This window comes from Artemia franciscana, chromosome 9 (genome assembly GCF_032884065.1).
Source record: "Artemia franciscana chromosome 9, ASM3288406v1, whole genome shotgun sequence".
Lineage (NCBI taxonomy): Eukaryota > Metazoa > Arthropoda > Branchiopoda > Anostraca > Artemiidae > Artemia > Artemia franciscana.
In genome coordinates, this window is record NC_088871.1 from 13,156,840 (window position 1) to 13,181,574 (window position 24,735).

The window sequence follows — 24,735 nt, forward strand, 5'->3', positions numbered from 1 at the left end:
GTGATGATTCCAGCTAGTCCCTCGGTTCTTTCAGACTTCGGCCTGGCTGTGACTGTGGGGCGTGCTTGGAACTCGGTTCCCGCTGAGATCCGGCAGTCACGAACACTTGGCTCCTTTAAGAGAAAGATGAAAAGTTTCTCATTAAAGGCTTCTTATTAAATGTTTCCTATGGTTTATTTATTATTATTTTTTTTTCTTTTTCGGTCTGTTGTTTTGTTGGTGTTGTATCCTCGATGACGCGAGAATTTTAATTTGTACTTTATTGTCGGGTGATGTGAGGGTCGCTGTTTCGTGGGGACTGCCGGTGAGTTGATTTCTTTTCCTTACATATTTATATTTAGATGTTGGTTAGTATGTTTATGACAGGTTTGATGATTCTTTATTTATTGTATGCCGTTTCCCAAATAACGGGCCATTGAGATCTTTGGGATATTGTTTTTGTTATTGTTATTTTATGAAACTAAATAGAACTTGAACTTGAAATGAGCTTGATATAAAGAAAGGAATTACACTGGAATTAAATTAAACAAATCAAAAACAACTAAAATTGGGAGACTTTACCTGAAATCCTAAAATACCTAAGACCTTAGATCATCAAACAGTTCGTGGTAACGAACTGTAGTAAGGAGCGACCCGGCTCAATAGTAAACGAAACTCTAAAAAACGGAATTTCGATGCTAAAAGATATATCAAAAGAATCGGATTTTTATGCTGATTTCAAATATATAAGTTTCATCAAGTTTAGTTATTGTCATCAAAAGTTACGAGCCTGAGAAAATTTGCCTTATTTTGGAAAATAGGGGGTAACACCCCCTAAAAGTCATAGGATTTTAACGAAAATTACACCATCGCATTCAGCGTATCAGAGAACCCTATAGAAAAAATTTCAAGGTCCAATCTACAAAAATGTGGAATTTCGTATTTTTTGCCAGAAGACAAATCACGGGTGCGTGTTTATTTGTTTTTTTTTTTTTTTTTCCAGGGGTCATCGTATCGACCAAGTGGTCCTAGAGTGTTGCAAGAGGGCTCATTCTAACGGAAATGAAAAGTTCTAGTGCCCTTTTTAAGTGACCAAAAAAATTGGAGGGCACCTAGTCCCCCTCCCACGCTCATTTTTTTCCCAAAGTCAACGGATCAAAATTTTGAGATAGCCATTTTGTTCCGCCTAGTCGAAAACCATAATAACTATGTCTTTGGGGATGACTTACCCCCCACAGTCCCTGGGGGAGGGGCTGCAAGTTACAAACTTTGACCAATGTTTACATACAGTAATGGTTACTGGGAAGTGTACCGACGTTATCAGGGGGATTTTTTCGGTTTGGGTGTGGGGTTCAGGGGAGGGGGCTATATGGGAGGATCTTTCCTTGGAGGAATATTTCATGGGGGAAAAGAAATTCAATGAAAAGGGCGCAGGACTTTCTAGCATTACTATAAAAAAAAACAATGAAAATATAAACATGAAAAAGTTTTTTCAATTGAAAGTAAGGAGAAGCACTAAAACTTAAAAAGGAACAGAGATTATTACGCATATGAGGGGTTCTAAAAATACTTTAGCATAAAGAGCGAGGTATTTAGGAGGAGATAAACACTTCACTCTTTATGCTAAAATTTTTTAAAATAATTTCAACTATTTATTCTACGGCCTTTCTGATTCAGGGGTCATTCTTAAAGAATTGGGATAAAACAAGATTTAGTGTGAAGAGCGAGGTATTAACGAGGGGACCAACCCCCTCATATATATAATCAAAAATATAAGAATATAAAAGTTTGTTACGTAAGTTAATTCTTAAGTTACGTATTTTTTTTTACTAATAAAAACGTTCGTTAAAAACAAAAGATCTAGTTGCCTTTTTAAGTAACCGAAAAATTGGAGGGCAACAAGACCTCCTTCCCCACCCCTTATTTCTCAAAATCGTCTGATCAAAACTAAGAGAAAGCCATTTAGCCAAAAAAAGAATTAATATGCAAATTTCATTTTAATAATTTATGTACGGAGAGCCAAAATCAGTCATGCATTAATTAAAAAACTTTCAGAAATTAAATAAAAAAAACAAGTTTTTTTTAAATGAAAGTAAGGAGCGACATTAAAACTTAAAACGAACAGAAATTACTCCGTATATGAAAGGGGCTTTTCCTCCTCGACACCCCGCTCCTTGCGCTAAAGTTTGATTCTTTCTCGCAACTCTACTTTTTAAAACAATAAAAAACTTTAGCGTAAGGAGCGGGGTGTCGAGGAGGAAAAGCCCCTTTCATATACGGAGTAATTTCTGTTCGTTTTAAGTTTTAATGTCGCTCCTTACTTTCATTTAAAAAAACTTGTTTTTTTTATTTAATCTCTCACTAAAATCAGGTTTTCGGTAACCAGATCGGTGATCCTTGGGATGTCGCAAAGTTGGGACAGCAAGTTGGTAATTCTGGTTCCATATTATATTTGATAAACAAAATTTCTCCTGTTCTGCGAATTTTTTCACCATTTCACGAAAATATGTTGGGAGTGGGTTTTCGTTATTGTTTTTTTCCAGTAAAACTACGAACAAGTTATATTCCAAAATCTCAGAAAGGTTCAATTGTGTTTTTTTTTACGATTCATTAAAAATGAAATATTCAATATAGGTGTCTCGCAAATCCAAGAGATAAAAATTTGTAGTTTTTCCTCCTTCCTCCCAATCACCGAAACTAATCCAAGGGGTGGAGCTTCTGGGAAATATTGTTCTGCAATTTTCTTCGGTTATTGCAACCAAGGATACTTCATATCAGATGTAATTGTTTCATATGAGTTTATTTTAATTGTTTCATATGAGTTTATGAGTTTATATATTTGGTTCTTAGGGAAGGCAGTGCAGATAGGTTCTGGCAGGAGGTACAGCAGGAGGTTCTTTATCAGTGAATGTTTTTTCCCTGTTTTCTTTTACCTATATTACTGGGCTCAAAATTTGCACGATAGTCCGCATCATTTATCTTATTTGACAGCACCTCCATTAGGTAAGTATAAAGTAATAAAGATAAAGGTAAGTTTTCAGGGAAGTAGTTGAGATAAAAAAAAAAGCGAATACACCAAAAGATAGCTCTCATTAGAGACACGGGAGAAACTTCTCCAAGTCCCATTTATGACAAAATTATGAATTCTGATCGTTTTCACATAAATCCACAAACTTTTGTTGCACAATGAAGTAAAATATCTGATATTGATCTACCTGAAAAGCGATTAGCCTTTAAGAGTGCTGTAAGTGAAATGAAATTGTGAATTATCATTTAGACTTCTGGTTTTTATCCAGTTGCCCTTTCACCGTTACTGCGATAGGATCATCATATTTTAGTTTTGTGTTTTGTTTTAAGGTTTGTTCGTTTTGTTAATATTTTTATCAGTTTATTCTGCACTGAGGACGGTCAAGCGGAGGTCTTGATCGAAACATTTGCATAATTCAAATTTTTTCAATTTAGTCTATATATAAAGGGGCTATCCAATTCGTCAATACTTTGTTCTTTATGCTAAATTTTAAATTTAGTCCCATCAAAAAAACAAAAAAAAAAACAAAAAAAAAAAACTCATACACAATGGCCGTTTAATCAGAATAGGAAGGTTTTTTTTTTAAGTTTTAAACATTTCAGGGTAGACAAGCGAGGTATCGAGGAGGGGGCGGGGGTATCTCTTTTAGATCAAATCATTTCTACTAGTTATTAGTTTTAAGGTTGCTCCTTATTTATATTAAAAAAAATAGCTTTTACATTTTATAGAGCTGATAAAAAAAATTTTCAGCTTGGAAAAAGTCTTCATTTCACGCAAAATAAGTCTTACAGAAGACTAATAAAACTTTGTTATGTGCTTTGTGTTTTTTTTTTCTACTATCAAAACCATTTGTTCGTAAAAAAGAAATTTTTTCGTCGAGGTTACTTAAATTACAGAAATGACATTTAAAATACCCCTAAATTCCTATTTCAAGACCTGTACCGATTGTATTAATTACTTTCGTCACAAATGTCGTCTCAACCCATCTCCCCTAACTAATAAAAGGTGCTAAAAATAGTTCATACGTAAATACAACATTTTCTTATTCTGTGGGGTTGACATTATTTTTCGTGCTTATTTGTCGCCATTCTTTGGTTTATTATACCAAATTAGTTTTTTTTTTGCCAAATTAGGTCAAATTAAACAAGATCACAAACCTTTTGCAAATAACTTAGGACTATATTGAAAGAGCGTTGAATGGAAAATCCAGTTGTATATTTCTTTCTTTTTTTATCTGATTTCTGTCTTACAATAAGTCGCTAAATAGCCTCAGTCACTTAGTATCCAAAATTCTATTATAAATCTAGTTTCTAAAGAGAATAACTTAATAAAGCCATGGGTAACTGCAAGGGGGAAGGGGGTAGATGACCTTTCCGGGAAGTTTGGGACCATGAAATAATTATAAGGGAATCAAAGGAAAGAAAGCAGAATAGGGAAAAACTATAAACAAAAATGTTTGTTGCCTTATCGTTGGCTGCCTGCCAACAAAAATGAGCCTGGGAGGGGGCCTAGGTGCCCTCCAATTTTTTGGTCACTTAAAAAGGGCACTAGAAGTTTTCATTTCCGTTCGAATGAGCCCTATCTTAAAATTGTAGGACCACTGGGTTGATACGATTACCCCTGAAAAAAAAAAAAAAAAAAAAAACGCATCCGTGATTTGTCTTCTGGCAAAAGATACAAAATTCCACATTTTTTTTTAGATAGGAGCTTGGAACTTGTACAGTAGGGTTTTCTGATACGATGAATCTGATGGTGTGATTTTTGTTAAGATTATATGACTATTAAGGGGTGTTTCCCCCTATTTTCTAAAATAGGGCAAATTTTCTCAGGCTCGTAACTTTTGGTGGGTAACACTAAACTTGATGAAACTTATATATTTAAAATCAGCATTAAAATGCGATTCCTTTGATGTAACTAGTGGTATGAAAATTAGTTTTGGAATTTAGAGTTTTGGTTACAATTCAGCCGGGTCGCTCCTTACTACAGTTCGTTACCACGAACTATTTGATATCCGTCCAACGCCTCGGCATTCCTCAAAAGTGTTGAATGCTGGGAGTTTATATCTTGGTTTCTTTAAGTAGTCTATTGTTTTTTGTGTTTTTTTGTAATTACTTGCTTTTTTAAATTTTTATATACTTTTGCTATAATTGACATACTTTTTCCATTACTCTTAGGAAAATTTTTGTCTCTAAGTTTCATTAAATAAGAAAAATAAACAAGTTTTCTTCGACTGAAAGTAAGGAGCAACATTGAAACTTAAAACGAACAGAAATGGTTATACATATGAGGGGCTGCCTACTCCTAAATACCTCGCTCTTCACACTATAGGTTTTTGCCACTTTAAAAAAAAAAAGTCACTTCTGATTCAAATTAAACGACCCTTGTGTTCCATGGGTCATTTTTTTAAATTAGGACTCTTTAGCGTAAAGAGAGAGGTGCTGCGTCAATACAATAAACCCTGGAAAAAAACAAATAAACACGCATCCATGATTTTTCTTCTGGCAAAAAAATTCCAAAATTCCATATTTTTGCAGATATGTGATATGAGTTACCTCTACAGTAGGGTTCTTTGATACGCTGAATCTGAGGATGTAAATTCTACGACTTCAAGGGGTCTTTCCCTCTTTTTATGAAAATCAGACACATTTTTTCAGGGTAGTAGCTTTTGATGGGAAAGACTAAACTTATATATTTGGAATCAGCATAATAAGCCAATTCCATTGATATACCTATTGACTCCGAAATCACGTTTTTAATAGTTTTGGTTACTAAGGAGCCGGGTCGCTTCTTACTTACAGTTTATTACCATGAAGTATTTGATTAACCATTAAAATCGAAACAGAGATTATTGAAATATTGATCGTTTTTCTGCATTACCAAAAGTATGGTATTCATAAAACTTTATGTTTCAGGAAATGTAATTAAACAGATATAAAAGGTTTTTCAACTAAAGTAAGGAGCAAGTTTAAAACTTAAAAAATATGAATTACTCTGTATACATGGGGACTTATCCCCTTCTCAATATCTTACTCCTAAATTACTGGAAAGTTATTTAGTGCTTTAAAGTTTTTTTTTCAAATTACAAATTTTCTTTAAAAATTTGGAAAAAAGCCGAACTTCACAGTAAAAAGGAATGAGCTAAAGAAGAGAGAACCCCCTTCATACAAAGAATAATCTGTTCAAATAGGTTTCAAGAGCTCCTTGTTTTAATTTAATTTCAGATTGTTTCCAGATCATACCCAGGCCTAACCAAAATATAATTTGAGCTACGGCTCCCTTAAATCCCTTGTCAGCTGCTTTTAAAATGTGTAAATCAATAGTTAGGAGTTGATTAGTACCGGCCTACGTTGAAATTTGCAATTTCAATTTCGGATAAAATCTGAATATACTTCAGAATTGACGATGAATAGTAATATTGGTGAAACGTTCTTGCTAATACTACTACTAAAGAAATTCGGTTGGATGAAAAGGAGTACTGTTGTGTGTATGAATGGAAATTCTGTAAGACTTTTGATCTTCTACACAACTGAAGTCATCACAACCTTTACAAAAGGACTTTCCTATTGATAAATACATTACATACATTTTGTTAAAAACATTGAAGTACTTCATGTAAATAGAAAAAATATTACCATTTAAAATTGCCAAAAAACCAAGTTTCTTGCAGTATTTGCCACCCCAAAGAAATTTCATGGCGGGACTGCTGATAGCCTACTTTACATTTTCTACCTCTGTGCTGGTAGATATGGGAATGAAACATATTAGCTGTATTGAAAAACCTTTTAATGAATTTCCACTCCCCCATCCCTCTTTCAATATTTATTTTCAGTCTCATGAAAAGCAGGTAGTTTGACCATCAAAATGTAATTTTATAGGAATCTACCCTACCCCCACCTAAACAATCACACCCCCTCATTATAGCTGATATGTAATTGAAGATCACCAAATGTAGCCTAATTTGATTACAAATAAAGCGAATCAACTTGCTTGATTCCAGTACTGCCACCGTGTGGCGTTACATCTTTTGCAACTGGGAAGCCTAAAATATAGTTATTGATGTTTTTAAATCAATTAGGTTCTCAGGACTTTAAATTGATTGTCACTTTGTCCTCTTCGGGGTAAAGTCGTAGTTTGGTGTCCTAAACCACCTAAACTGCCACCCAGCCACCACTGCTATTTTGACTTCTGCCCCTCTGGAAAATTTTCTGTCGGTGCCCTTGCATAAAACACAGGTAAAAGTCAAAGAAGAATATGCAACTTTATTGTAAAAAAAACTGGCATGGGACTAAACAGTAGTATTTTTTAGTGCCCAATAAAAAACGAGATTATGCCTTTCCAAAAAACTTCAGAAAAAAGTTCAGAAGCAGTTATCATGGTTTTATAACATAGTTTCTCAGTGCAATAGGCTCAATTATTATTGTTTTTTTTCACGAGCAATTTATGGTTATTTTCAGCTTTCTTTATGATATGAATTACATGTATATCACTATCTAATGCAAGAAATTTGTTTGTCAGGCAAGAGAAGTTTCCCTCACATGAAATTTCAGTTACTTATATAACCCCCGCTGTCATGTTCAATTTACCATATATTACCCTTATAAACAAGAACTAAGAGCTCATATGGCACTTGTGACGAGGTCGGAAGAGCCAAGAGCTCATATGGCAGGAGCTCTAGCAAAATTCCAAGAATCAACAGATTAGTTTGAAAGGAGAGTCAGAGGTTTAATGCCGGGCAGGATTTAAAATAAGGGCTCTGAGACACAAGGTCCTTTTAAATATTGAAATTCATTAAGATCCGATTACCCACTCGTGAGTCAAAATACCTCTTTTTTCTAATTTTTCCTCTCCCTTCAGCCTCCCTCCTAGATAGTTGTATCGTAGAAAACGACTTTTTCAAGTCAATTTTTGCAGGTCCCTGACACGCCTACCAATTTTCATCGTCCATGCGCGTATAGAAACGGCAAACTCGCTAAAGCACCGGACGCCCTCCTAACTCCCCCAAACAGAATGGATCCAGTCTACGTCAATCACGTATTTACGGCATTTGCTTATTCTACCCACCAAGTTTCATCCCGATCTCTCCACTCTAAGCGTTTATCAAGATTCCCAGTTTCCTCCTCCAACCTGCTCCCACCAATATCACCAGATGTGGTTGGTTCCTTCTAAATATCAAATTTAAAAACACCTCACGAAGAGTCACCCGTTCTTAAGTTAAAAATACCTGTATTTTTCTAATCTTTCCAAATTAACACCCCTCCAACTCCACTCAACGTCACCGAACCCGGTCAGGATCTAGAATAAGAGCTCCGAGACACAATATCCTTCATTATATCAAATTTCATTAAGATATGATAACCCGTTTGTAAGTTAAAAATACCTCATTTTTTTCTAATTTTTCCAAACTAACCGTTCCCCCAATCCCCCCAGATGATTGAATTAGTGAAATGACTATTTTTTAATTTAGTCTGATCTGGTCTTGGATACGCCTGCCAAATTTCATCATCCTAGCTTGTCTGGAAGTGCCTAAACTGGCAAAACCGGGACCGACAGAATTTGCGACCGCTATATGTCACTTAGTAAATACCAAGTGCCATAAAAACCAAAACAGCTATTTGACTCAAATTTGTTCTTCAAATTCAATGGGTTATTGTCAAAGTTATCAGCTGAAAAAGCTAATTTATTTCCAATAGTGGGTTGACAGACATTGTGGTAGGTATTAATGTACATTCTTGTCAAAATATTACTATGGCGGTATTTATATTAATCCAAACACTTATTAGTATTACGCTAAATAATAAGATAAATATATTTACTTCACATTGAGGAGATGTGAGAAGGGATGGGTTTTTTATCGCTTCCGTATAGAGAATCCTATTAGCTTCAGTTTGACTATTTTCCGTTTATTGTTGGAAAGGGAAGGGTGGTGGGAAAGGGGTGGCAGCGTAAGCTACCGCCCCTGCTGCCCTGCCTCAAATAATCCTGCCATGATTTTCATTCGAGATAGACTCATCTTTACTGAGCTACCCCGCCCCCTAAAATTTCGTCCCAAAAATTCAGCCTTAAAAACTATTCTTAGTATAAAATTTCATTTGACAAAAAAATTAATCTCTAATCGTTTTATGGATCACTCCACAAATCCCCCGTCCCTGGGAGTTTTTTCATGGAATTTAAAACATGCTGAAAGTATACGCCGGGAAATTCCTTTACATTGCCACATGCAAAATTCAGGCTGGAAAAGAAAGAATTAGACGAAAAAACAAAATACTTCGTATAAGAATTCTTCTCTGGAAAGTTCATCCAAGAAATTTCCCCCAAAGGGCTCTGGGAGCTTCACATTATCTCCAAAGGCTTAGTTTTGCAACTTCTCAATAATACGGAAGAAGACGGCTATTTTAAAGTTTTGATCAGAGGATTTTAGGGGGAAAGGATCATGGGTGGAAGGCTAGCTGCCCTTTAATCTTTTTGGTCACTTAAGGAGGGCACTAGAACTTTCAGTTTCCTTTTGATAAAGCCCACTACCGATGCTTTTAGGCTATTGACTTATTTTTTATCACCCCTGGAAAAAAAATAAACACATATATGTGATCTTGCTCCTGGCAAAATTTAGAAAATAGTATATTTTTGCAAATAGTGGCTCAAAATCGCTACAATAGAGTTCTATGATACACTGAGTCTGATGTTGTGATTTTCAGTAGAGTTATTTGACTTTAAAAAACTGTTGTCCTCCTTTTTCAAAAACCAGGGAAATTTTCTGAGGCTCGTAACCTTTAATGGGTAAAATTCAGCTTAATGACTCTTATATGTTTGTAATCAGCATATTTAGCAACAAACTGTTTGATACGTTGTTTTTACAGGAATGTATAACCAATGCCAATGTGGAATTAAATGCTCTTCAGTCATCAAATGTAGCTTCAAAGAAAAAGAGAGTCGTCCCTGTGAAACCCCCAAAAGTAAGATTTTAAAGGTATTTTATTACAGGATGTGTAATTATTCTGACTGTGGTAATCAAGCTGTTTTATTTTACACAGCTGAGTCACGTGCATTTCGTTCACCCTGAGTGATATTATGGTATGTTTTAGTATTTTCTCCAACAGGCTCTGCAATGTTGCACCTCAGAGATCTATTTTTAAGCGGATCAATCGATGTTTTTCATTTAATATTGACCTTAATGTATTGGTATAACACCATCTGAAGTTTAAGCTATCACCTTTTCTGTGTAAGCTTTATATGCCACCAGAGCATAATTTACAACCCTTGCCCAGAAGATTGTGCGGGGGTTGTCATCCTCAAATTTATGATTTCCAGACGTTTCAACTATATTAAACGAAATGGCTATCTCGAAATGTTGATTGGATGTGTTCAGGGAGAGGGTTGGCATGGGGTGTGGGAGCGGGGTTAGTTTCCCTCTTATTACTTTCGACTATTAAAAAGGGCATTAGTCCTTTTTAATTTTCAGTCGAATGAATTCTTTTCAAGGTTTCTGCGACAAATCTTTCGATACGAGGGGTCCTGGTCTATAAGAAAAAAAAATATTACATTGTCCCCACATCGCTCTCTACCTAGGCAGTGCTATTGCGCTGCCTAAGATTCATTTATTTATGAGAATTTCAATCATACATTGCTTTTTTTTTATCATATTAACCATCTATAGTTATTGTATGGAAAGAACTGGTTCAAGTTCAACTGGTTCAAGTTCTATTTATTTTCATAAAATACAAATAACAAAAACAATATCCCAAAGGGCTCAATGGCCCGTTATTTGGGAAACGGCATACAATAAATAAAGAATGATAAAACTTGTCATGAACAAACTAACCAACATCTAAATATAAATCTGTAAGGAAAAGAAATCAACTCACCGGCAGTCCCCACGATACAGCGACCCTCACATCAACCGACAATAAAATACAAATTAAAATTATCTGCGTCATCGAGGATACAGCAACAACAAAACAACAACCAAAAAAAAAAAAAAAAAAATAAACCATAAGAAACATTTAATAAGAAACTTTTCATCTGTCTCTTAAAGGAGCTAAGTGTTCGTGACTGCCGGATCTCAGCGGGAACCAAGTTCCAAGCACGCCCCACAGTCACAGCCAGGCCGAAGTCTGATCGAACTGAGGGACTAGCCGGAATCCTCACATCTTCCCGGTTACGAACCACATACAAATATACTTCCCCTACTAGTTTCAGCAGTCCCAAAAAATATCATGGGAGATCTCCCTAGAAGCATTGATATGCCAACGAAGATAGAGATAAAATGTAAATATCTTTTATCTTAAGGAGGTCAATAGGAGTGTGTGTAGCCGACAGGAGAATTTTTGGCGCTTTCTCATGAAGATGGTGAATAGGAGCAAGTACCAAGGGAAATATGGACATCCACACAGATGAACAGTAACATATATAAGGGTAAATGAGAGAGAAGTATAAAAGACTGAGGATAGGGAAAGGAAATAAACGCTTTAATTTTCGGATGATCCCAAGTTCACAGAAAATTTTCACTCTTATTGTTTGAACATGCCGCTTAAACGATAAATTTTCATCCAAAAGAACTCCCAGAAATCACACATTTCGATCCGGAGGACGACTTATGGAGCCTCTTGGTGTATGAAGCTCAGTAATTGTGGGGCAACTCACGCCTTTACGAGAAAAAATAAGAAGGTATGACTTTTTTACATTTAAAGTTAGTTGATTTATGTCAAACCAAAAGAGTATCTTCTTAGTCATTGCTTGAAGTTTTAGAATAAGGGATGATTCATCTGGAGCTGCAGCACCGAAAGTAGTGTCATCTGCAAATACTATTCATTCTTCTCGACTGTCAGATGTGAACACCAATGTAGTCTGAGAGTAAGATTTGTGACACAATCCACAGCAAACATTGTTAATTGGGGTGTTAAAAAGTCGGTAGAGATCGTTCACATAGATCAGGAAGAGGGTTGGCCCAAGAATAAAACCTTAGGGTACTCCGTATTCAATTGAAACTTTTTCGTCTGTAACTTCCGTGATAATAGCTCTATCAGTTAGGTGTGACGAGAACTAAGACAATGCTTCTCCTCGCACATCAATATGATAAAGTTTTTCAATGAGGTTCTTATGTGTTAGGCTGTCAAAAGCTTTCCTTACATCAAGAAAAATGGCTGCAGGAATGGCAGATTAGAATCTAAAGATCGTCGTATAAACTGAAGAAGTCTATTACAAGCATGTTCTGTAGAGTACTTCGCATGAAACCCAAACTGAAGCTAATGAAAAAAAAATTAGCTTAAAAAATCACACCAGACGTTTGAGCATTTCCCTTTCATATATCTTAGAGAACACCTACAAAAGAGAGATCGGCACGTAGTTCCCAGGATCCTTACGGTCACCTCCTTTAAAGATAGCTATCACTCGCGCAAGCTTAAGACGTTGTGGAAATACTCCTATTTGAAGTAACCTATTAATCAAATGGTAAATTGGGGTGATAATCGATGGAAGAATATATTTAATTACTTTAGCAGAAATTTGGTCAAAACCTGCCGAAGAATTCTTTAAACACAAAATGATATTTCTGATTTCCTGCACTGTAACCTCCTCAACAACCATTGATTTCAAGTACGAGGGACGTAAGAACTGCTTCCAAGACTGTGACACAGAGGAATTTAAAATGCTATTAGCAGTTTTTTTCCTATCTCCGTAAAGAATTTGTTCATATGAAGTCGAATTTGGCCTTTTTCTGTTACAAGTTGATGGTCTACAATGAGAGACTTAGGGAGACCTTCCGGTTTCATGGATGGCCGACTAACTTCCTTAATCACGTCCCACGTCTTTTTTTATATTTTTACCGCAATCAACAAATCTTTTTGTAAAATATACTGTTTTAGCTCTGCGAATGATTGATTTCAGAAAATTACGGTACAACTTAAATACTTCTAACTTAGCATTATTTTGTCTTTTCTGTACTCTTTTCAAAGGTTTGGCTTCCTTTTTATTGACTTTAGGACTCCAGATGGTAACCAGGAAGCTACAGGTATTGATCTTTTTGATCGAGGATTTTTTAAAGGAGCTTTTAGACAATAAGACGTGAATTTTTCCTTAACAGTGTGATAAAACCGGCCAAATATGTTGTTATAATTGCCTAAACTAATATTTTCCGGTAAAGAAAAGTCCCATGAACATGTACCAAGATCTTCTTTCAATCTATCCAGCTCCACTGGTGAGCAACAGAATCTCGGTTTATCCTGGAGGCCTACTCTTAGTGTATTTTGGAGGATTTGAACCAGGGCTGAAAATGGCAAATGGTCAGAAATGTCAGAAAGCAGTACTTCATTCCTAATGGAGTGTAAAGATAAAAAGAATATGTTTATACAACGAGCCAATCCGTACGAAATTAGTAAAGACAAGAGATTAGAAGCCTGCCGAGAAGACGATTTCACAAGGTCAAGGTTAAAGTCAACCATCAATACAACTTTATATTTTTCAGCACAAACTTTCCTATAAACGTCTTCTATGTTTCAAAAATTCAGTCGTAGATCCGCTTGGAGAACGATATACTTTGCCAATTATTACCCTTTCCTTAGTGTTGATTGGGATTTCAATAAAAAGTGACTCAAATACCTTTTCATTATTTATACATAAATCATGTCTTAGTACGGCCTGAAAATTATTTTGGATGTAAAATCCGAGTCCACCTTTTTTTGCCCATTTTGCGGTTGAGAAAAATCGACATATAACTGAAAATATCCAAAAGTTCCTGATTATTCTCATTGAAAAATGTTTCACAGAGTTAATTCCAGGGCATCAATCCCTATATAATAATTGAATATCATCAAACGAAGAATTTAGGCCCTGAATGTTAAGATGCACAACCGGAAAAACATCACCCCACCGAGCTCCGGAGTCCCAAAATCCCAGCTCCTCCACAAACATGCTATCAATAATATTCTCAAATTTCATTTAACTCAAATTGGGGACTTTACCAACCGGATTATTCATAATTTAGTTAAAATTAGCTATCTTAAATTCATTATCATTTAATCTCTCCAATTTTATGTTGGCTTTAATCCCCAACGGAGAATCAAATTCAACCATAATTACTTAACGAAACAGTTGACCGAGAGTCATGCTGTTGTCGCGTGAAAACCATTGATGTTAACTGCTTAACACTCCCAAGTAAAAAGGCTATGAAACGAACTTGATTATTTTGCTCTGAAAAAAAAAATGACCAGTAAAATAGCACAGGAAGGTGTAAATACTGAGTTGGAACTAATAGTCTTTTTGGATTCATGCTCACATGCTCGTGAGCTCTGTCAAATGTTACAATCTCCTCGAAGACGAGCAATCAGCCACAACTTCTCTAGACATCCTTACTGTATTAAATGATGTCCTACACGCATGGCTGCCCCCGAAGATCTCAGTCAGAATCTCCAGCTCAAGTAACTGGATAACTTTTTCAAGGAACAACGTCAAGTTCTGCAGTCTCAGAAAACGGAAAAAATCTGGTTTCAGTATCTTAACAAGGTTGGGAGACTGCTCAAATTCATACTTGCCGAGAGACTGGGCCTGTGGGTTATACACTTACAAGCTGCTGTATTGATGCTTCCGTTTCTTGGAACATCGGAACATAGCCCAAATGTAAAATATGTCCGGATATACCAGCAAGTCACCTAAAGATCTTTAAAGCATTTGAACGCGGATGTTACACTATTGGGAGGTCAGAGCGACACCGGGAGGGGCGTTTGTCATATTTTGTCATCGAACAAGAGTATATGCGAATCCTAAGAACATCGAAAGGTCTTACGACTGGATGTGGGATGACAGAACAGCAGAGAGCCATTTGGGTACTTTCAAGATCAACTGACCTTGAGATCAAGCTCTTCATGTACAATTTTTACAAAAAATGACTATTCAACAAGTGAACAGCATCACGAGATGAGTTCCAGCAGAAGACAGTGTGACTTAGATGCAGCGTTAGAGACAGCGTGACCCAGAAGCCCGTTCGATGCCTTAGAGAATTTTCCCTGTTCAGTAAAGACGATCAACTTAGAAACATTTCCAACGGCATATCTTCTTCTCCAGACTTTAATGTTAACGAGGGTGATACAGCTGGAGAGGTGATCCTAAGTGAGATGACGGGAAAAATCTTGAAGAGGCAAGTCTTCATAAAAAACCAAGTGACCCCATTGAATACCAAAAATATGTTGTCATCCGTGATAGCACGCAGGAATCTGACACTCTTTTTCAAGTGATTTATAATTTTCGCCCAGTGAACTAAACTTTGAGAATAATACTTCAATAGTGAACTTAGCTCATTTCTTAATTCTCTTTTGAAAGTAATGGTTTGACAAGAAAAGCAAATAAGCCAAAACTTGCAAAAGTGATCTTTCAAGCTTGTAGTATTGAGTGTCAGTCACCCTCAAGACCTGCATCTGTGTGTAGCGTCGTTTTGAATGTGTTTTTTTCTTCTACATTGATTTCCATGGAAGGTAAGGTTTAAGGCTGTCTTCGTTTCGTACGTCCACTACGTGCAAGCAAGGTATGCTAGTGCTATTGTTGTGTTTGATGGCTATGAAAGGGGTCCAGCGATCAAAGATGCTACCCATGTAGAAGCTGCTCCTGTTACAGATACCATCATGGCTACTGATGATGCTGACATTTTGGTTCTTCTGATCAGTCGATCTGACTCGTGTTCCAGGAAGTTATATTTCTCACCCGAGTTTAGTGGTACCAGTTTAGCCTGAGAAATTAGTGAAATAAAACAAAGGCTTGGAACAGATGTCAGCCATCTGATGCTGTTCTGTTAGGTCCTGCTAGGTTGTGACACAACCTTTCACCTTTATTGAATAGGAAAGGGCAGAACCATTCAACTGCTACTTACTGACAAGAGTTTCAGGGACAGTGGTTCTATATGTAATAACAAGCTCACTTAACTTGAGGATATTGTGGCAACAGGAGACCGGGTCTTTTTGCTACTGTACGGTTTAAGTCCTTTTTCTAAAAGGTCTAGGGCACTGAGGTGATTTGTCACTCAAGTTTATTCGATTTTGTACTTCTTAAAATTTTTATGTGTAATGCCAAATAGACCCTGACAGACTGTATTAGCAGTTTTCTCAAAATTTATTTCGAAATATTATTTTGTAGCAGTTTATTTTCTTTAGAAAACGCGTTTTTTGCTGATAAATAGCTTTCTACTGGTTGGGTGATGAAATGAACACCAGAAATGAATTCAAAATTTAAAGTTGACCATAAAAGAAGCGTAAAGGACTTAGGTTAAATTGTCTTAATTTTCTCAGTTTTTTAGTAACTAAATAAAAAGACAGAAAAAAAATTGTATCGAGCTAGCGGCGTAGATTTCTGATATGTTGTTAAGTGTCTTGTTCTTGTTCGAAAGGTGAAGAAATAATTTCTGTATCAATTTTTACGTGGTAAAAATTTATTTTTCTCCCACTAGTAGTCGCCACCAGGAATAAGGCGAAGATTGTATAAAAACACCCAATATTGTGTAACAAACAGGCGTACATCATCTATATCAGCGTCTTCAAGAAAATCAATAAGCCCTGCTGGTTGCTAGAGACTCAAGACTGGTTACTATAGCAAGCAGCGGTGGAATCTGGAACCCTACCACTACTAAAATGGTCCAAGGGACATTCTTACTGATTTGAAATATTGTAGAAGATCTTGTTGTAGATGGGCATTTTCCATGGGAGAACTTTTCAATATGGGAGTTTTCAGCGAACCTTGATCTCTAGGAGGGTTTTCTGCGGCAACACCTTTGTACTTGGGGGAGAGGAGGATTTGTGGATATTTTTTTCAACGAAAGGGGAAATTTCTGACCTCAATTGAGAAACAATCAGAAATTAAAGTCTTTCAAATGAAAGTGGTCTAAGAAAAAAACTTCAGGTGGAATCGTTCGCAAGAAATTTTCCGGGGGAAATTTTTGGTGAAAATGAAATTTTCCGGGGGGAATTTGTTTCGAGACTCTCTCGGGGAACTATCTCAGTTTTTTTTTTTATTTTATTATTTCCAAGTTTGGTTCGTGAAATATAGCAGATTCTGTTTTTAGACCATTTGCAAATACTTTGACTTGTATGTTTTGTTTTCAAATCATCTATGGTCAATTGACGTACTTTTCAAAAGTAAATTGTGTTTTCGCTGGTGATCTGCTGGCTGATTAATATACTTATCACATTTTGCAAAAAAGAAAGGCATGGGAACTTTGGATTTTCAAACTTATTTTTGGAGTAGTTTATTTTGCAAAAGTCTTTGATTTTTACCCTGGAACTTGGTGAGCACGGGTAGAGAATGATGTATTTTTGATGTTTCAAGAACATTAAGAACATTATTCCAGATGAAGGGAGTACTGACAATTGAAACAGAACCCCTCACCATATTATTCTCTCTCCTCAGTTGATTGGCAAAATGAATTCTTTTTCCAGATTATATAGCTCTGATCTGGTGCCTAGTTGAAAACTGAAAATATATTTGAATTCTCTGCTGATTTGTCATTCCTGTCAAATGAAATAGTATTTTTATTGAAAAATCTACAGTAGCTTAGAACCTAGGTTCAATTAACTAAAATGAGCTAAAGGCTTATAAACTATTCTGTCAGATGAAGTGAATTAATCTTTTGCATTGTTAAAACAACAAACTCGATTAAACTCGAAATTAAACTTGCATGAGGCTGATTATGAAAAATTCCTTGATCTTCTTCATTTTGAAAGTATGTTTCATGATAAAAAGTTTTATTTAATATAGTTTCCTTTTTTTCTTCGTTTATACCGATTAGCTTGTACATAATTAATTTCTATTCTTTTCCTAAAAATTGTAATATCCCGAAACAATAATCAATTAGTTTTGGTTCGTTAAATATTTTATTATGGCGCAGAAGATCAAATAGATCGCCCACTGCTGCCGAATCGAGAGTTTACTATTTAAGGAAAAAGATGTTGCTCTTTGGCGCTGTTGGAGCCTGCTTTCTAATCGTTCGGAGGATATATCTGTATAAAATTTTCTTAAAGAATAAGGTGTTCTATTTTTATGCACAATTTATACACAATTATACATATATTTATTTATATTTATATATTTATACACAATTTATACATAATTAATTTCTATTCTTTTCCTAAAAATAGTAATATCCCGAAATAGTAATCAGTTAGTTTTGTTTCGTTAAATATTTTAATATGGCGTGGAAGATCAAATAGATCGCCCACTGCAGCCGGATCGAAAGTTTACTCTTTAAAGAAAAATCTGTTGCTCTTTGGTACTGTTGCAGTGTGCTTTCTAATTGTTTGAGGATGGTGTTCTATTTGCATCACTTTGTTATTTGGAACTGCATCTTTATCTGAATCTACTAAATACTCTTCGGAAAATGTGTGTACATTTTTTTTTGTCAAAATTCCTTTATATTCCTTTGAATTTTATGTTTTTAGATGTTGTTGAGGCTTTACCAAGTGACCTTCAGAAGCAGGCTGACAGTTCAGACCCTTTCATACCGGTCGGACCTTTGCCTATTAGTTGCCTTCTTGTTTCCATGTCGTCTGACATTTTTGGTAAAACGGGAAAGAACTCTTCCAATTCATGTGAGATTATTCTGAAAATTTCCAAATCCTGCTGTGGCTTCAATAACCCTTTGTCTTTCAGACCTTTTAAGTCGAAGAATATATTTGGTTAACGTGGGATTAAACTTTAGAATCATAGTATTTCCTTTGTTTCTGTGCTTCCTACCTTTCTGTGCCACTTTTGTTCCACCATCTCCTTATAGCCGCTTTCCAGCTATTCAAAGGGATGTGAATGAAAAGTCCGGACCCATAATAAGTCATAGAGGCCCCTGTTTTAGCTGCTTCATCTGTCAATTCGTCACCTACTATCTCAGGATGTCTCGAGGTCCATTTCAATGTAATATGGCTACTGTTGACCTACCATTGGATGCTAGTCTGTTTAAAACTTCCTAGTACTATCCAGCTCGCTTTTTTGTCTAAACTGAATATTCTCAAGAGCCTTAAGGCATATTTGATTACCAGATGATGTCCCTACAGGCACCTTTTGATTCATCCAGTCTATTGGCTGCTTATTCCATTCCATACATTTTAGCCTGATTCCAAAATCCTAATTCAGATCAGGGGCAAGTTACTACTCCAGTCCCTGACGCTGCGTGGGTTCACAATCAATCTGTATAACAGATTTTTGCGATATTTTGATTAGTGTGACTATATTGTCCTTGTACATCTGTAGCTTCCCGCACATAAGCAGTAGTGACTTGCATTGGTCTACGAGGCTTTTTATCCACTGTATCTGCTTTCTCTGAGTCCATTGGTCAACAATCTTAAGCCTGATATTACTTTCTATTGCCTCATCCTTATAAAAATTTTCTATAGGCGATCGTCATATACATATTTCCATGGATGTCGTGACAGTCAAGTTTGAAGCTGTTTTGATTGTTTGGTAGTTAGTCTTTGTACCCTTATTGAAGGGATCCTGATTGCTCGAATTTGAGTTCAGTTTACCGAGACCACTACACCACCATATGACAGTAATGATCGAATTATTCTCCTTATTCTCCGAATTATAGATGTATGGTCATTTTTGACGCCATTCCCCACCTTTTCCCTGTCATATGCCTTCAATGTATTATTTCTTTATTTTTCTTTTTAGCGAAACCCCTTCGTGTAGAAGGGGTAATCGTAAAAACGTTTGAGGGGACTCATTCCATTGAAACTTGTAAGTTATAGGGCTCTTTTGAGGGTCAAAAGTAACTGGAGGGCAATTAGCCCCCTCCCATGTCCTTTTTGCTACACAACCCCTCTTAATTCCCCTTCCAAGATAGGATCAAAATTTTTGGATGTGGTTTTGTTCAGGATAGTCAAAAAGCCCAACGAATATATCTCTAGAGATGAAATGACCCCACAGCCTCTGGGGCAAAGGCTATAAATTATACACTTTTTTGATAGTTAGATTTGGTATCACATGTCCTATTGGCTCTTTTATTTTATTGGCCTATTTATCCATACTCTCAGGAAACATTATCTGGACCAACAGGGAAAACATATTCTGTTAGGAGGAGAGGGACTTGGAAATGGCAAAACAAGAACTATACGTCCGTGATCAGTTTGAAACTTAGAGCAGCTGATTCTTTTGCCAAGGTGAAGAGTGTACAAAAAATTGCTGGGGGCATGGTCCCCCCTAAATTAAGGCCCAGGAAAGGTCAAAATAATTTTTCTCCAATCAGGTCCAAACTTCTGTCTTTAAGTCCTTGTGCTAAGGGGACAGCAGTGTGCAAGAAAAAATAGAAAAGAATACACCCAAGCAAATAATTTTTGATTGGAGTTTTTTTCTTATTGGCTTAACATTGGTATTTCGGCCATGAAGACCCCAAATACACAAGAAAAAAGTTCGGGGTTGACCTTTTCGTGAGTTTGCTTTACCAGAACTGGCACCTAAAGGTGACTTTGAGAAGTGACGCTCCCGAGAAAATTATGGTGAAGTAGACGACACAGCACTGACTGGATTCTGATTTGTAGGCATGATCATATAATGATTCGGAGGTATTAGGCTTGAGATTACGTGTGCCGGACGTCATCCCTTGCTGGTAGAGAATCGCCAAATATGGAAAACCATGTTCTGACGAGGGTGGACCCAGGACCGTACAAGGCCACAATTCAACTGGAGGTCCCAGGGACTTGTTGGTGTCTGGATATAAGCCGACCTAAGTGCTTCATGTAAACTTGAGAAGATGTCTTAGTCTCTGACCTGGATTGGTGGGACTCATTGCTTTTTCTGAGGCCATAACCCTTGGATGTAGTGGCGTAATTTCGTCAAAATCAGGGGGAAGGGGGGGGGGGGCAAAGTTGGAGCCAATTTTTCCAAATCAAGTGAAAATGACGATGAAAAACAAGCCATGTAGTAATATAAAGTCAAAGATATTCTAAAAAAAACTGATCGAATTTCTCTGGATGCTTGAATTATTCAGGCTTATCTTAGCTTTGACAAGAGTTTTGAAGAAACTAAATTTCAGTTAAGGCGGGGGGTGGCAAACTGGGGTCTGGATGGGGCAGTTCCCCCTACCCATAGCAAATTACACTCCTGTTGAGAAGGTGTTTTCTAGCTACTATCTCTATTTGTATCTTATTTCTATGGCTTAGAAGATTGCACCCATGATGGGTCTAATACCTATCTAAATTTTGACGGAAAATTTTTATGTTAGTTTTGGGTTTTGAAGCTCTTTTTCATTGGCTTTGGTTTTAAAAATGCTTTTCTTTTTTTTTTTCAGTAGAATTTTAAGCTATATCAAGGGATTTTTCCTGAATTTAAGAAATAGATTTACAGATCTTCCAAACTTTATAAATTGGGATTGAGTTAAGATATGAGGCTTAAAATATGTTTCTTTTGCCTCATTTGATTAGAAGATCTATTCCGCAAAGTTTTACTTATATAACACAAGGTTTATTAAAATTTATCAAAAATCAGTGCCCTTTGGAGGTAGAAAGAGTGGAGATAGTGGCTTTGAAAGGAGATCAATGAGGCTCTCGATGAATTCCCGAGAGTTTCATTCGCCTAGCTCAACTACTTTCCAAGTTAGTAAAAAGCGACTAGACTAGAATTTGCCAAAAAATCATTTCTTCTCGTCCCCCAAGGAAATTTATCAATTAAAATAAGCTTTATTGTTTCATTGTATGGATTATCTTTTATAATTCTTCAGTACATATTTGCCTGTACCCCTCTAGAAGATTAATAAAAGGGTACAATTTTGTTCCTTTTCTTTACGTTTTTTGTACAACGAATTACTTCGAAAATTCTTTTAAGAATTGAAAAATGTCTGTGAGGGCTTATGTTTTCATTCATCCTAAAGATTTTCTCTTCACTGGGTCAGGCATGTAAGAAAACTTCTGTTTGGGGCGGGGGCTAATGGTTGTAATTTCACTGGGTGTATGGTTATATTTTTTTTTAAATGAAACACGGACAATTAGTACAGTCCAGGCACGCGCCTGGTTTTTCTTTCCGGGTTGTGGGGGGGGGATGGTCACTTCAGAATAACCATGTATGCAGCAGCCTACTGCTGCAACTAGGACCGAAAGGACACGATACTTCTATCACTGGATTCATTGGTTTCAGATCTATCATTGGACTGGAATTATGATGTTTCTTACACATTTTCTTAGAGAATGATGTAAATTTGCGTTAAAATAAGATTGTTTTCTATTTTTATAGGAAAATAATAAGTATTAAGAAACTATATGTTTATATAAGCCGAGTGGTTATCACGCACTTGAAGTCCATTTTCGTGAAAACAAGGGTTCGAGTCAACAAGGATTAAGGTTCTTGGTGTCTGATTAAGGTTCTTGGTGTCTGATTAAGGTTCTTGGTGTCTGATTAAGGTTCTTGGTGGTTTGAAACGGGAATCAGTGGTGCGATTCTGTAAGCTCAACCAGAGTCGACCCAGCTCTAACTGGGTACACGGAGAAATCTGGGGAAGGTAAACAGGAAGGGCGTACCAAAGCACAGAATTGCTGGCCCACAGCCTTCATTGCACTTTTTGGCCGAAGGGCCATGAAATGGAGATCAGCACCGCAGCTATAGTCCAACGCCTTATTTTTTTTTCCTTTTTACCTTTTTTTTGGTGGTGAATATATTTAGTGAAGGAAATAATCTTGCTTAAAATAAATATTTGGAGGGGACATTAAAATACAGAGATCAATTGCCATTAGTCTTTAGATATGTAATTAAAATCAGAAAATAAGGAATTAAACCACCGCAGTCGGCTCACTAGTAGTCAGTTTTTTTTTAAGGATCAAGGTTCTTGGTGTCTGGTTATTTGCTTTGAAACGGGAATCCGTGGCGCGATTCTATAAGCTCAACCAGAGTCGACCCAGCTCTAACTGGGTACACGGAGAAATCTGGGGAAGGTAAACAGGAAGGGCGTACCAAAGCACAGAATTGCTGTCCCACAACCTTCATTGCACTTTCTGGCCGAAGGGCCATGAAATGGAGATCAGCACCGCAGCTAAAGTCCAACGCCTTATTTTTTTTTTCCTTTTTACCTTTTTTTTGGTGGTGAATATATTTAGTGAAGGAAATAATCTTGCTTAAAATAAATATTTGGAGGGGACATTAAAATACAGAGATCAATTGCCATTAGTCTTTAGATATGTAATTAAAATCAGAAAATAAGGAATTAAACCACCACAGTCGGCTCACTAGTAGTCAGTTTTTTTTTAAGGATTAAGGTTCTTGGTGTCTGGTTATTTGCTTTGAAACGGGAATCCGTGGCGCGATTCTGTAAGCTCAACCAGAGTCGACTCAGCTCTAACTGGGTACACGGAGAAATCTGGGGAAGGTAAACAGGAAGGGCGTACCAAAGCACAGAATGGCTGGCCCACAACCTCCATTGCACCTGAAGGGGTGAACACCACAGCCTGTTCACTAGTAGTCATTTTCTTTAAGGGATTAAGAGAGCTTACTTTCCATGGAAGCAAACCCCCAAGCCACTATTTCACAAAATTTGTATTAAAAAGTTGTTAAGTTTCAGTTCGTGTTTGCTGGACGGGAAGATGTAAAACTGCAGTTTTTACTGTAAAAAACGCAGTTTCTGCTATAAAAAGGCAGTTTTGCCGATTTTCAGATTTCAAGTGTCAGCAAATGTTTGCCCAACTTGGTTCTTCGAAAATAATCCTCCCTTGTTTTTCAGACGCTATGTTAAAGGATTCTAAAAAAGAGAAAAAAAATGGCAGCAATGGTGTTCCTACGCCGTCGGGTGGCACTCAGCCTCATATCAAATCCGAATGTCCAACCCCTGATCCGTTAGCGGCTAATGCTGGAACTACTGTGCCGTCCGTAACAGTGAAAGACGAACCCAGTACACCAAACGGTGGTGAATCAATGAATAACTGTGAAAATAGTGGTAGTAATAATTGTGCAACCCTTAGTGGTCAAAGTGGTAATACGTCTAGTGGCCCTCAGCCTACAAGTGGCCCTGATATTAAGCCTATTGTTTGTGGACCTGGTGGTGGAATGAATCCAATGATTGGACCAAATAGTGTTGGAAGTAATCCTATGGATAATTTTTTTAATGATCCCCCAATGGACAGTAAGTTATTATTTGTACTTTTTATTTTAAGTTATTGCTAATTTTTGTTTTAAGCTAATTAATTATTGCTAATTAATTATTGCTATTATAATTAATTATATTATTATTATTAATATTATTATTTATTATTATTATTAACAATGATAATATATATTATTATTATTTACAATAATTTATAACAAATATATATCGTTTTAATTAATTAATATATATTAATTTTATATTAATTAATATTTTAATTAATTATATATATTAATTTTATATTAATTAATATTTTAATTAATTATATATATTATTTAATTTATAATTAATATATAATAAATATATATTATTTATTATTAACAAAATTATTGTTAATATTGCTAATTAAGTTATTGCTAATTTTTGTTTGTTTTGGATTTGGCTTTCCTCTAGTTTGAGTTTGTTTTTCCTAATAAGTGATTTTACTGTTTTAAACACGCAATCAAGTGATAAGTCAAGCAATCAGTAAGGTAATAGTCAAGTAAGACCAAGAAAAGAATAATCGGTATCTTGGCAACTAGGGAAGAGACTTTTTGGCTAATTGATAACATACTGACGGATCCCAAACGCAGTTTTGGTGCTTTATCTGGAGTTTCATATTTGTTTTATCAGAGACAGCACTTAATGAAGAGCCATGGGTAGACTTAAC

General features: G+C 36.1%; 1 protein-coding gene across 1 annotated transcript in view; it reads left to right on the forward strand.

Moving 5' to 3' along the window:
- The first annotated feature begins 3,251 nt into the window (after window positions 1–3,251).
- The window catches only part of LOC136030764 (death-inducer obliterator 1-like), a 43,990-nt gene continuing 22,506 nt past the window's right edge, over window positions 3,252–24,735 (forward strand). Inside the window, exons 1-3 of the mRNA XM_065709806.1 lie at window positions 3,252–3,336; window positions 9,862–9,957; window positions 23,667–24,065. Of these exons, the coding sequence (XP_065565878.1) occupies window positions 9,864–9,957; window positions 23,667–24,065 (493 nt within the window). The 5' untranslated portion in view covers window positions 3,252–3,336; window positions 9,862–9,863. The remainder of the gene's footprint in view (window positions 3,337–9,861; window positions 9,958–23,666; window positions 24,066–24,735) is intronic.